Genomic DNA, 12,877 nt, shown 5'->3' with positions numbered 1-12,877 from the left:
CTGTGATACACCTCTGAAGATGCCAGCTATAGATGCAGGCGAAACGTTAGGAACGAGATCTACCAAACCACGGCCACACAGTCCGCAAAGTCCGCAACCACCAGTTGAGTCCAGCCGTGAAAGCCTTCAACAATTTCATCAGTTTAATTAAACATCTTCAGCATATAGCCAGCAATCAATACGCCAAAAATGCCATTTGAGAACGATCTCACTGATTTATTAGCAAGCATTTTAATATTGATTAAAAAATTTTTTTAAAGAGACAAAGAATCACAATATATTAAAATAGGCATGCTTCGGTTTGCTGATAAAACCTGACATCATGAAATATTTAAAAGAATGTAACAAATAGGAAACAATATTTACAACTGTTAACACCACCCATTAAAATTTTCAGTCCGGTAGGGATTTACCTTAAACATTCAAACAGAATTTCCTAATTTTGGAGTAGAGCTGCAATAAGGCCCTCTAAAGCAGGTGTTGATATCTAACTTGTAACACATAAATTGGGGGGCTATATGAAAATGCTTATAAGAACCTTTGAGGACAAGGTTTTTCATCTGCTGTGTTTCTACAGTTTCTTTTCTGTTTCTCCAAGCTTTCTCAAACCGGATCCAAGGTGGTTTGAGAACTCATAAAGAAGGAATGAGGAAGCCACGAAACAGAACAAATGGAAAAATAGAAAATGAGGAAGCTTGTGGGAAGAGCTTCAGCTCAACACTCAAACCACAGGAAATCCTCCCTACACAGACCCATGAGTCATTTTCCTGAAAGAATCTTCCCTTTCGGGCTGCTGCAAGAACTGGACATTGTTAGATTGCATCCAGCCCTTCCACCTTCTTCAAACTTCATTCTTCAGCTACGGCTCCCTCAGCTTCCACAGTACCGTCCGGCTGATTCTTTATCTACCTCCCACATCTGACAAATCTTTAGCCGTTCCTGCGTGAACTTTAAATCTCAGCCAAATGGACATCTTGCCTCTCAAATGGTAGATCAGGACAGCTTTACTCCCCGAGCAACTACGCAATTCTGCGCCATCCCATTTACACTGGCTCAGCCAATCTGGATTAGAGGATTCAGTACCTCAAGTGCAATACACCGACAAGAATGGTGCTATCATCGAATTAAAGCCTAAATATTTGGCTTTAAATGTTGACAATGTGAAAGTCCTAATTAGGGAGATATTGAATCTTTCTGCATGATTATTCCAAAATGTACCAGAAATGGATCCTAATGTCCCTGCCAGTCTATTTTCCTTGATATGAGAAGAAAAACTGCTATTCATCCCATACATTTTCTTTTAAATGCCCATCCCTGTGCCTAGCGTTTAAGAAATATTTAAATATGGCTCCAGAATTATCTGCTGCCAAAATTGCATAACACAGAAATCTTCAATCTTTCCAGTTCTGTGACCCATTTCAACCACCTGGCTTAGCAAGGGACCGACTGGGCTGTAAGTGATTGACAGCACTGTCACCTGACAAGACGTAGCGGAGTCAAGGTAATTACCTAACTGATGTTAAGACCAGGGCTGTGAGTGACAGACTGAGCTAGCCAGTGAGAGAAAGGCAAGCCAAGCTCCAGTAGGTGGGCTACAGGGAGAAATAAGTCAAGGGTTGGTATTTCTTTGGTGCAGAGGGAGCACACCTCAAGATCATGGTGCTCCTCTCAGCAAGCGTTCAAACAGTGGCAAGAGACATGGCACATTTAAGAACATAAGAAAGAGCCTGCTGGATCAGACCAGAGTCCATCTAGTCCAGCACTCTGCTACTTGCAGTGGCCCACCAGATGCCTTTGGGAGCTCACGTGCAGGATATGAAAGCAATGGCCTGCTGCTGCTGCTGCTGCTGCTGCTCCCGAGCACCTGGTCTGCTAAGGCCTTTGCAATCTCAGATCAAGGAGGATCAAGATTGGTAGCCATAGAGCAATTTCTTTGCTTACTATCCATGTACCGGCAGCCCACTTCTGGATCCTGGGTTGAAGACCACTTCCCCAGAGAATTTGATGTGAAAATCACAAAGGCAACAGATCTGGGGAATATTGATTTTCTCCCCGCCAAGTTCAACATCTTTTTCTTGTGTACTGGGGGAAAGCAAAGCAAAGCATAGAAGAGGAAAAAGAATACAGGTTGTGCACAATCGATGGAAAACTGAATGCAAAAAAAAGTGGTGGCACGAAAACCCCTCTAATCAGCACTTAAATTTCGTCTGAAAATAATCTACACTACTATCTACTGCAGATTAACCTCTGAGTTGAATGCAATGTTATATGCACAGATGTCGTATGCACAGCCAGTCACGCGAGCTGCTTGCTGCTTCAGATTTTTGCAGAGTTCAGCTCACACAGCCACGCTGTTGGGAATCTGATCTGGAGAAAGGTAATAGTAGGGGAGTTTTTTGTTCCTGTTCCGTTCAGTGATCGAGCTGACGATTTCGTCGAGATTCTTGCGGAAGTTCCTCATGGCCTCTTTCACGGGCTTCTCTATGAAGTGCTCGTCTGGATACATCCCCAGAAACAGCTATTATTAGAAGGAGACACAAAAAAATATAAGCTTACACTGTATTTAGCCACCAGTGCACTCTGCTCACTGTGCAACGGGAAAACACACTACGAGGTGCTGTTTCTCCCATCAACTTTCAAATAAGGTTCTGCCTTCCCCTCTGACAGCTTCCACCAAGTACCTTGCCTCTACCCTGCAGCTCCCTGTCTTTCCAAGCAAAGCCAGGAATGCATGAAAAATCCTGGTGGAAAGCGGGCATGTCCTTCCTAAAGATGTCAATAGGATGTCTGCACATCAGAGAATTTACTTTGGTAAAAAGGCCCTGAGAGGCCCCAGGTGTCTATTTTCACGTGTGCAGTTAATGCTGTCTGGAGATGATCTTTAAAGTGTGGGTTAGCATGTTCCAGTCCTGACCTAAATGGCCCTAATCTCCTCAAATACTGGAATTTAAATAGGGTCACTCCTGGTTAGTAGTGGGATGGGAGACCACCAAGGAAACCCAACCACCAAGGAAACCCAATGTTCTTTTATAGACCCATGGCAAAGGCAGACCACTTCTGTTCATCCCTATGGGCAGAGGTGGGATCCAGCAGGTTCTCACAGGTTCTCGAGAGTAGGTTACTAATTATTTGTGTGTGCCGAGAGGGGGGTTACTAATTGGTGATTTTGCCACGTGATCTTTGCCTTAGTTACGCCCCTCCTCTCAGCAGTAGCGCGCAGAACTTGAAGCAGCCTAGCAGGAGGTGCACCGGCATACATGGCAGCCTGCGCCTGCGTGCATTCGTTTCCCACCCAAGGACTGGCGCAGTGGCTGCGTCCTTGTCACAGCCCCGCCCAGGAATGCCCAGCCACGCCCCCGTTGTGCCCTGCCCAGCCCCATTGGCGCTACGCCATGGTTTGAATCCCACCACCATGGGAACCTGTTACTAAAATTTTTGGATCCCACCACTGCCTATGGGGTTGCCTTGTCAGCTGTGACTTTACAGCATTTTCCACCACCAACTTTTGACAAACTTTACTGAAAGACGGGAAGGAGAAGACTTGTGGCTTTCTAGAAAGAGAAAGGGAAATGGGGTCAGGCAGATACAAGCAAGCAAATATCTCAGAACCGATGAAAGCCTTACTCACTTCATTCTCTTGAAACTGGCTCAAGGCCCAGACAGCACCAAGATGCCAACACGAACGTCCCCGGTCTGGTAAACTCTCCACAATATACTCAATGGTGACACTCCCCTTTTCGGTAGGGGGTGGGCAGCGCATTGTTGGAGGAGCATTGGGAATCCAGGAACACCAGTCATACTAAGCCATAGAAAAGCAAGGTCACAGCAAGGTGATTCTCAGTCTACGTTCAAATAAGATGCTTAAAAGCACAACAGATACTACAGGCACAGCTTTAGAAAAAGCTAATACCACAATCAGTAAAATATCTTCTTAATTGCTGTTTTTGTGATCAGCCATCAACAGTGAGGATCGGCAAAATATCTGATGCGTACAGTTGATACTAGAGCTTCTAGGGTGTAAATATTTGAAAGCATTTTGCAAAAATGGCACATTTCTAACATAGATAGCTACAATCATAACTTTATCTCCGTTCTCATCTTCTCACAACATTTATGCTAAATGTTAGAGATAAGGTGGTTTCCTATATCCTTTTCATATAAAACTTCCACTCCCCCCCCACCCCATACACCAGTGAGACCGAGTGCCCAAATTGCAACCCAAACCCCACTTATTTATCGCAAAGTGCCAACACGGCAATTTAACCTGAATACTGAGGTTCTAGTTTTCAAAAACGATTTGCTCTGAGGCATGCGTTACTTGGGAGTAAGCTTGGTGAAGCAACCGTGCAATGCTTTGAACGGGTGAATCACGATCCTAGGAGGGTTTACTCAGAAGAAAGGCCAGCCTAGAAGTATGTGTGTGTGTGGGGGGGTGATTTTCCGCTCCCCCTACATGACGAACTCTGGGCGCGCGTGCCTACAGAGAGGACTCTGAGTGCCACCTCTGGTATGTGTGCCATAGGTTTGCTACCACTGTCATACACACTTTCTCCAGCTACTTCTATTTTCTCAGCATTTCCAAAGTATTTATTTTATGGTAAAAGTAAAGTCCCCCAACCTGAATGGCCCAGATTGGCCTGATCTCATCAGATCTCAGAAGCTAAGTAGGGTTGGCCCTAGTCGGTACTTGGAGGGGAGACTACCATGAAGTTCCAGAGATGCTATGCAGAGAAAGGCAATGGCAAATCATCAAGTCTCTTGCCTTAAAAACCATACATCCGGGGCAACTTGACAGCACTTTACACACACACATGTAAAGGACCTATTTATCTCCAGAACATATCACATTACTCCATCTTTGTTCCTGTGGCTGTTCTTTTCCTCAGTAAAGATAACTGATGTCTATTAAGAGAACCAATTCCTGGGCCACCCTGGTTCAATTACCATCTCTGCAGGTGGCCCAGGACTCAGTCCCCTAGCTGCAATGTAGAGGCAATGCTACTGATCTAATACTGATCTACCCGGTGTTGGGATTCAGCCGGTTTGCACCGGTTCGGCAGAACTGGCAGCTAATTTTTTGACTAGTTCGGCAAACTGGTTGTAATCCCACCACTGTGCCCCCCCCAGTGGCCCACTTGAGCCGGGGGGCGCAGCAGCCGGTGGGCCTGTGGCTTGCCGCCAGCTGCTGCTGCCCCCCCTCGCTCAACTGGACCCGGTTGTTACATTATTTGAATCCCACCACTGGATCTACCCCACCATGCCGAGAGCTTCCTACGTAGCATGAAAGGAAAGGAGACTCAAAACATTACAGCATTCCCTATAGTGAGTTGCATCAGAGGTTATGAGGAAGAGAAAATGAAAACGTGAGGATGTTGCTTTTGGTAGCAGCACTGAGTCACCGTAACATTTAGCTCCATTCTGTGTTTCTTGGCTCTCAACTTTAAAAAGATTTGACTAGCATTTTGGGGTATGACTACCTCTCTTCTTATTTCCCTGGTTGCATCCTCCATGGAAGCTAATTTAGCAAGAGGTGATTTTACTTCCTTTGACTAATTCTTCAATGTATCTGGGATGCATTCTTTTTTTGCATTCCCCGTGCCAACTCACTTTCTCTTCACGATTCCTGAAACAGGGCTGATCTATCTAGTGTGAAACTCCCGAAGTTCGTAAGTCAGGTGCAGAACTGCATCCAAATAAACCTTACCTGGCCAAAATTCACAGCTGCATGTTGCGCTGATGTTGTGAATATCACTACTGTGAGATATTCTGACAATTTCTCTCGTGTCTTAATTGTTTTAGGAAATCCTGAAATTCAGGAGAAATATAATCAGCAAAAAAAACTCCTTGGCTACTTCCAGAGCTTTATGAAAAAGATCAACCTTTCTTTTTGACTGGCTCAAGAGCAAGAAGCAGATCAACAGGATCATGGATTTTCCTTCTGACTTTGCTATCAAAGCCAATGCAGGTGAACTGACTGATGGAAGCCAAACTTTCCTTAGATGCAACAATTGCAGATACCCGGGGGGTTATAAAACATCAAGGAAGAGCTTTCCTCATGTTGAGAAATGTAGCAGGACTTCTTGTCACAAAGCACATTACTCCAGGCTTCATGCATTCTGCCTCTATGTACACAGGACTGCCTACACTGATATTGTAACCCCCATGCTCAGAATGGGTTGACCCTGTAAGGGGTGGAGACTCAAAGCAGCAAGAGGCTGCAGAGCTCATGTAGTTTGGAGGAGACAAGGCTACCAGACTTGGACCCTGATTTGTATAACCCCTTAACCCCTTGTTAAGGTAACTGCAATGTTGTTGGGAACTACTGGGAAGGTAGTTGTTTATTTTTGCTACGTTGTCAATGTTGGAGTTTATTGTTTCAGGGTTTCTTTTTATGTTTGTAATGAGTGAGAGTTCTCCTGGAAACCTTCACCATGGTGAATCCTGTTCATCAAGCCCTTGGAGTCTTCAGGAGCCAACCCACTTGCAAAGAAGAATTGGACTTGCATTGGACAGTAAACTGAAAATATAAGGACTTGAAAATGCAACCTGAACAGGACCTTGAAGTGTGATGTTAAATGTTGATGTTTGATGTTATATGTTTAGAACGTAAACCATTTTGTTTTTAAAATTTGTTGTTTCAAACTCATTCCAAGTTCTGCCCCACAGAACCCACAGATAGAGGTTACAATATCACTTTTCTTCCTTTTGTCTACAGATGAAGAAAAAGGGAAGCTGATTCCCAGAGGCGTATCAGGGGAAAATGGCACCCCGCTGCTGCCCGGTGCCCCCCCCACTGCCCCCATGCCCCACTTACCTTAGCTGGTGGAGGAGGGAGGCAGCAGTCCTGGGCAGCCTGGGGGGACTGCCACAGCCCTCCTCCACCGAACTGAAGGAGCAGCCTGGAGGGGCTAGGCTGAGGGACGGCCCTCGGAGCAGCTGGGCCGTGAGTTTGCCGCAGGCCCGCCGCGTCCCCCCCATGTGATCAGCCAGCGGAGGAAAGCAGCGGCGGTCCTGGGCAGCCTGACAGGGCCAGGCCAGGAGCCTGCTGTGGCCCACCGGGCACCCCTCACGTGTTCTAATGGGTGGCGCCTGCAGTCAGTTGACCCCCCATGTTCCTCTGGCAGATATGCCACTTCTGATACCTCAACTGGGAGATAAAATGGACCAACTTTTATTTATTTATTTATTTATTTACATCTAACTTCTCCTAGCCATTGTAGAGCACTTTCGCTTGCAAGATGCAATGTGCTCCCCTCTCAAGTAACACCCGGGAGACGTTTAAAAATTCCCTATCAGGAGAGGTTATGTGCATGCAATATGAAATGCATTGATTCTGTTGGTCATATAGTGCTATACTGTCCCTTCTTCAATACAATTAGGACAAATATGTTGTTTCCCTTAGTGGTTCATCAGGAGAGTCATTTGGATCAGCAGGAAATTATATCTTTCTTGAATAATACTTCTTGTGCCATAACTGAATGAGTTGCCAAACTTTCTCTTTTTTCTCTCTTTCTCACAATACTAGAACCTGGGGGCATTCATTGAAAATGCTGGGGGGAAGAATTAGGACTAATAAAAGGAAACACTTCTTCACGCAACGTGTGATTGGTGTTTGGAATATGCTGCCACAGGAGATGGTGATGGCCACCAACCTGGATAGCTTTAAAAGGGGCTTGGACAGATTTATGGAGGAGAAGTCGATCTATGGCTCCCAATCTTGATCCTCCTTGATCTGAGATTGCAAATGCCTTAGCAGACCAGGTGCTCAGGAGCAGCAGCAGCAGAAGGCCATTGCTTTCACATCCTGCATGTGAGCTCCCAAAGGCACCTGGTGGGCCACTGCGAATAGCAGAGTGCTGGACTAGATAGACTCTGGTCAGATCCAGCAGGCTAGTTCTTATGTTCTTATGTTCTATGTTATGTTATGAAACTGTGTTTGTAAATGATTTGGAATGTTGGATTGTACAACTATTTATAGATGGCAAACATAATTTTATCTAAATCCTGTACCCTCCTATTGTATCAATTTATACGTATTTTATTATGCTAACAAAGGTCTACTGATTGATTGATGATTTATTTACATTGATCAAAGGGGATTTGCCTGCAGGCCAAACACCATTTCAAACCCATTTGTAGTGTGGGCGTTTGGTGGCATGTAGAGAAGTCAGGTCTCCTCTTGTCTGCATATCCCTGAATTTATGGGTGAGGCCACCCCAGCTTGAGCTGTCACATATTTGTCAAGCCTTTGTGATGCTTCCTGTCCCCCTAGCAGCTTGGTCTATGGGTCGAGAATCATGGCACCACTCAAGGGTTTCCTGTCCCAGGTCCATGAAGGCCCCAAGGCCCCAGGCCTAGTCTGAGGGTTAACCCTTCACCATTAACATGAGGCCTCAGGGTGCTCACCTAAGTTGTACCGCATACAATTCAAGCAACTTGATCTACGCTGGTACCCAGTGGTGGGATCCAAAAATTTTAGTAACAGTTTCCCATGGTGGTGGGATTCAAACTGTGGCGTAGCGCCAATGGGGCTGGGCAGGGCACGATGGGGGCGTGGCCGGGCATTCCAGGGCAGAGCATTCCTGGGCAGGGCTGTGGCAAGGGCGCAGCTGCTGCGCCGGTCCTTGGGCAGGAAACAAATGCACGCAGGCTGCCATGCACGCTGGTGCACCTCTTACTAGACTGCTTCAAGTTCTGCGTGCTACTGCTGAGAGGAGGGCCGTAACTAAGGCAAAAATCACATGGCAAAATCACCAATTAGTAACCCCCTCTCAGCACACACAAATAATTAGTAACCTACTCTCGAGAACCTGTGAGAACCTGCTGGATCCCACCTCTGCTGGTACCAGCACAAAGGGAGATCAGCTTGCTGCCCGGTTAATCTGCTCCTCCCCACCCCCTGATTTATATATCTTTTCTTCCCTTTTTCTGTACTTTCAGGTACAAGTTGTACACATGTACTGGGGGCTTGCAAAGATGCGATGAAGTAATTCATCAGAGAAACAAGTGCAGATGGATCCAAATTGAAATATCAATACAAAATATCAGGCCTCTTTCCCACTACTGTGCCTCTGCTGGCGGACTGCACATTCTATGTGAATATGACCTGACGGCAGAGGTGGGATCCAGCAGGTTCTCACAGGTTCCCGAGAGTAGGTTACTAATTATTTGTGTATGCCAAGAGGGGATTACTAATTGGTGATTTTGCCATGTGATTTTTGCCTTAGTTACGCCCCTCCTCTCAGCAGTAGCGCGCAGAACTTGAAGCAGTCTAGCAGGAGGTGCACTGGTGTGCGTGGCAGCCTGCACCTGCATGCATTCATTTCCCGCCCAAGGACCAGCACAGCGGCTGCGTCCTTGCCACAGCCCCGCCCAGAAATGCCCCACCCCCGGAATGCCTGGCCACGCCCCGTTGTGCCTCACTCAACCCCATTGGCGCTATGCCACAGTTTGAATCCCACCACCATGGGAACCTGCTACTAAAATTTTTGGATCCCACCACTGCCTGACGGGGAGCAAACAAAGTCATAAAATTTCAGTGAAGTCTGTGTTATTAATTGGAGAACAGCAGCCTACTTGAGTAACCGGTCAAATGCTGTCACAACTGTACGTTGCATGGTCTGCAACCCTATCAATGGTCTTCATATTTGGGTTCAAAGAGGAAGGGAACCTCAGAATTTCCAATTCCTCCACATGCAGAGCAGACAGAAACTCTGGCTCCAACAGGAACATCTCACCTGATGCTTTGTCGCCTTTCATGCCATAAACATAAACATCCTTCACAAAGGCCTGGAGTTCCGCATCTTCGCACACGGTCTCATCGCTATCGTAATAGAGAGCAACGACGTCTGTCGCAAAACTGTAGAAACAGCAAGAAAACAAGATACACTCTCAGAAACTCTTGAAGTTCCCCTCAGGGCTCACCCACAGAGACACTAACTGTTAATAAAATGTCTCTAGGATAAAGTCACCCACATTTTTACAATGCCAAGAAAAAAAAAAACTTGTATCAGCTTGTCTCAGGCAAAACACCAAGGCACAGTATGGCCATGCCCCCCACCGGCGTACACCCGGGGTATTGTGCCCCCCCCCTTGGCGCTACACCATTGAAGGGAAATCACCATTAAGAATGGAGAGAAAACTGATTACTGTATTCTTGAAGCCTGCTGGGTGACCTTGGGCTAGTCACAGTTCTCTCAGAACTCTGTCAGCCCACCTACTTCACAAAGTGCCTGTTTGCGGAGGGCAGAGGTGGGATCCAGCAGGTTCTCACCAGTTCCCGAGAGTGGGTTACTAATTATTTGTGTGTGCCGAGAGGGGGTTACTAATTGGGTCCGCTTTTCCGTTAGAAATTCCATTAGGTCCAAAAATCATAAAGTCCTGTTGTTTCCTGTGTGGCTGGTTAGCGAAGGTAGAAAACAGGATAATTCTCCCTGTTGGGCTGTTTTAAAAACATGTTTTAGTAATATGGTAAAGTTCTTTGTTTAAGGAAAGTCTCCTCCTTTTGATTTCTAGAAACAAAATTAAGTATTTGAAAGGATTAAGTATTTGACAGGAGTCAATTAGAGGAGAAGTAGTTGTTTCTGTTGGCAGTAGACGATAGGACTTGCTATAATGAGTTTACATTATGGACAGAAAGATACCTGCTGGAAATTAGGAACTTTTTTTACAGTAAGAGTTTTTTTTACAGTAACAGAGAAATTATGAATGCCCCATCCCCGGAATGCCCAGCCACGCCCCCGTCGTGCCCCGCCCAGCCCCATTGGCGCTACGCCACTGTTTGAATCCCACCACCATGGGAACCTGTTACTAAAATTTTTGGATCCCACCACTGGCGGAGGGGAAGGAGTTTCTAAGCTGATTTGAGATTCTGGTTTCTAAGCCACTTTTGAGATTCTTTACAGGAGAGAAAGGTGGTGTATAAATCCAAACTCCTCATCCTCCTCAGCTACACGCAATCTCCCTTGCAAGGTCGATTTCACACAGGATCACATCTGCAGCCTGACGGCCATGGAAAATCACCCTGGCAGTGGAAGCAGCCCTGAACACAATTACTCTTGTGATTCTAACACTTTTACCTTTCCCAAAAAAAACCCTGCATCTTGCTGGAGAGGAGGGAGGCTAGAGACTCCCGAGAGGTGTTGCTGCTGTGGAGTTCAGTGCCATACTAGTCTATGTAGACATCTTAGCAGTTAGCAACATCCCTATGTTATCTGGATTCACTTTTGGGTTATTCCCTCAGCACTTGACCATGACACTCAGACACTGCTGATTTAATCAATGTGATACATAACTGGGTGTCCTCAGCGTATCAACAACATTCCTGATCTGCACATGGAGTCATATGTAGGTTTCGAACCAAAATGGGGAAAGAGCTGAACCCTGGGACCTCTTCCACCCGCAGAACCCACAGAAATGATTCTGCATCTCTCTTGATCCCCTACTGCCAGTTTGGTCCTCCCTCCACCTCCTGGGAGTGTGTCACTATATACCAATGGTGGCGAACCTATGACACGGGTGCCAGAGGTGGCACTCAGTGCCCTCTCTGTGGGCACGCGCAAACAGAGTCACCCCCATCCACCCCCCACATCTAGGCTGGCCTGGGCTGCTGGGCTCGATTATTAGCATTAAACCTAAGACCTAGTTTTGAGGAATCAGTGTAGGTAACCCTGTTAAGCGCTGTTAAACCCTACTTATTTTCATGTGAAGAACGGAAGCGCGATCCTTTATCTGGGAGTAAGCTCGGTTGCTAGCAATGGTAGCGCGCAGAACTTGAAGCAGTCTAGTGGGAGGTGCACCGGCGTGCGTGGCTGCCTGCGCCTGCGTGCATTCGTTTCCCGCCCAAGGACCGGCACAGCAGCTGCGTCCTTGCCACAGCCCCGCCCCCGTAATGCCCGGCCACGCCCCTGTCATGCCCCGCCCAGCCCCATTGGCGCTACGCCACAGTTTGAATCCCACCACCATGGGAACCTGTTACAACAATTTTTGGATCCCACCACTGTGTACAGCCAAACAAGACAGAGTGTGCTACATGAAGAGAACCTTCACGTTTACCTAGTGAAATGGGATGTTAGGAGGGAATGCCACAAGAGCACATGAGGAACCTAAGGGACTCAACTATCATTGCTTCCTGCTTCCAGAGGCTCAGCATGCTGTACCAGATTTTGTTTTCCAGATGACCCCCTACCTTTTTATTGCCTCCCAGACTTTAGTACCATCATCCCGATAGAAGTAGTACGGGATCTCCTCAGTGCTCTCCATGTGCCTCGCTTTGATTTCCTCAGGGAAGCAGAGGGAACTGTAGGTGAGGTGCTTCATGGCTCCTTGGACCATCTGCACGTGACCGCCTCCTCCGGTGGCATTTGCCTTTGATACACAAACAAGAAGCCAAGGCTGTTTTATGATCCTGTAAATGAATGCTCCTGATGGAGGTCGGGATACTGTGTTCCAAACATGGAAGATGAGGAAAGGAGACTGCGCCAGTAGACAATTGACCATATTGGGGTCCTGGCATCTTTCTTACACAGCCCTGGCTTAGCATGGAGGAGGTGACTTTATGAGGATCACTGCAAATTCTTCCCCCTCATGTGCCACAGATGAAGGCAGTTTTGGGACCAGTGCTCTTTAACCTATTCATAAATGACCTGGAAGTAGGGGTGAATAGCATGGTGGCCAAGTTTGCAGATGATACCAAATTATGTAGGCAGAAGAGGAAGAAGAAGAAGAGTTTGGATTTATGTCCCCCCTTTCTCTCCTGCAGCAGACTCAAAGGGGCTGACAATCTCCTTGCCCTTCCCGCCTCACAACAAACACCCTGTGAGGTAGGTGGGGCTGAGAGAGCTCTGAGAAGCTGTGACTAGCCCAAGGTCACCCAGCT

General features: G+C 46.8%; 1 protein-coding gene across 1 annotated transcript in view; it reads right to left on the bottom strand.

The window, feature by feature from the left end:
- Positions 1-1,832: 1,832 nt before the first annotated feature.
- Positions 1,833-12,877, bottom strand: part of ALOX5 (arachidonate 5-lipoxygenase) — a 37,712-nt gene continuing 26,667 nt past the window's right edge. Inside the window, exons 10-14 of the mRNA XM_048516255.1 lie at positions 12,188-12,366; positions 9,738-9,859; positions 5,705-5,805; positions 3,629-3,799; positions 1,833-2,518 (exon numbers count right to left, since the gene is read on the bottom strand). Coding sequence (XP_048372212.1) covers positions 2,339-2,518; positions 3,629-3,799; positions 5,705-5,805; positions 9,738-9,859; positions 12,188-12,366 — 753 coding nt within the window. The 3' untranslated portion in view covers positions 1,833-2,338. The remainder of the gene's footprint in view (positions 2,519-3,628; positions 3,800-5,704; positions 5,806-9,737; positions 9,860-12,187; positions 12,367-12,877) is intronic.

This window comes from Sphaerodactylus townsendi, linkage group LG14 (assembly GCF_021028975.2).
Source record: "Sphaerodactylus townsendi isolate TG3544 linkage group LG14, MPM_Stown_v2.3, whole genome shotgun sequence".
Taxonomy (NCBI): Eukaryota; Metazoa; Chordata; class Lepidosauria; order Squamata; family Sphaerodactylidae; genus Sphaerodactylus; species Sphaerodactylus townsendi.
Note: the sequence above shows the minus strand (reverse complement) of the source record. Positions and strands in the feature narration are given on the sequence as shown.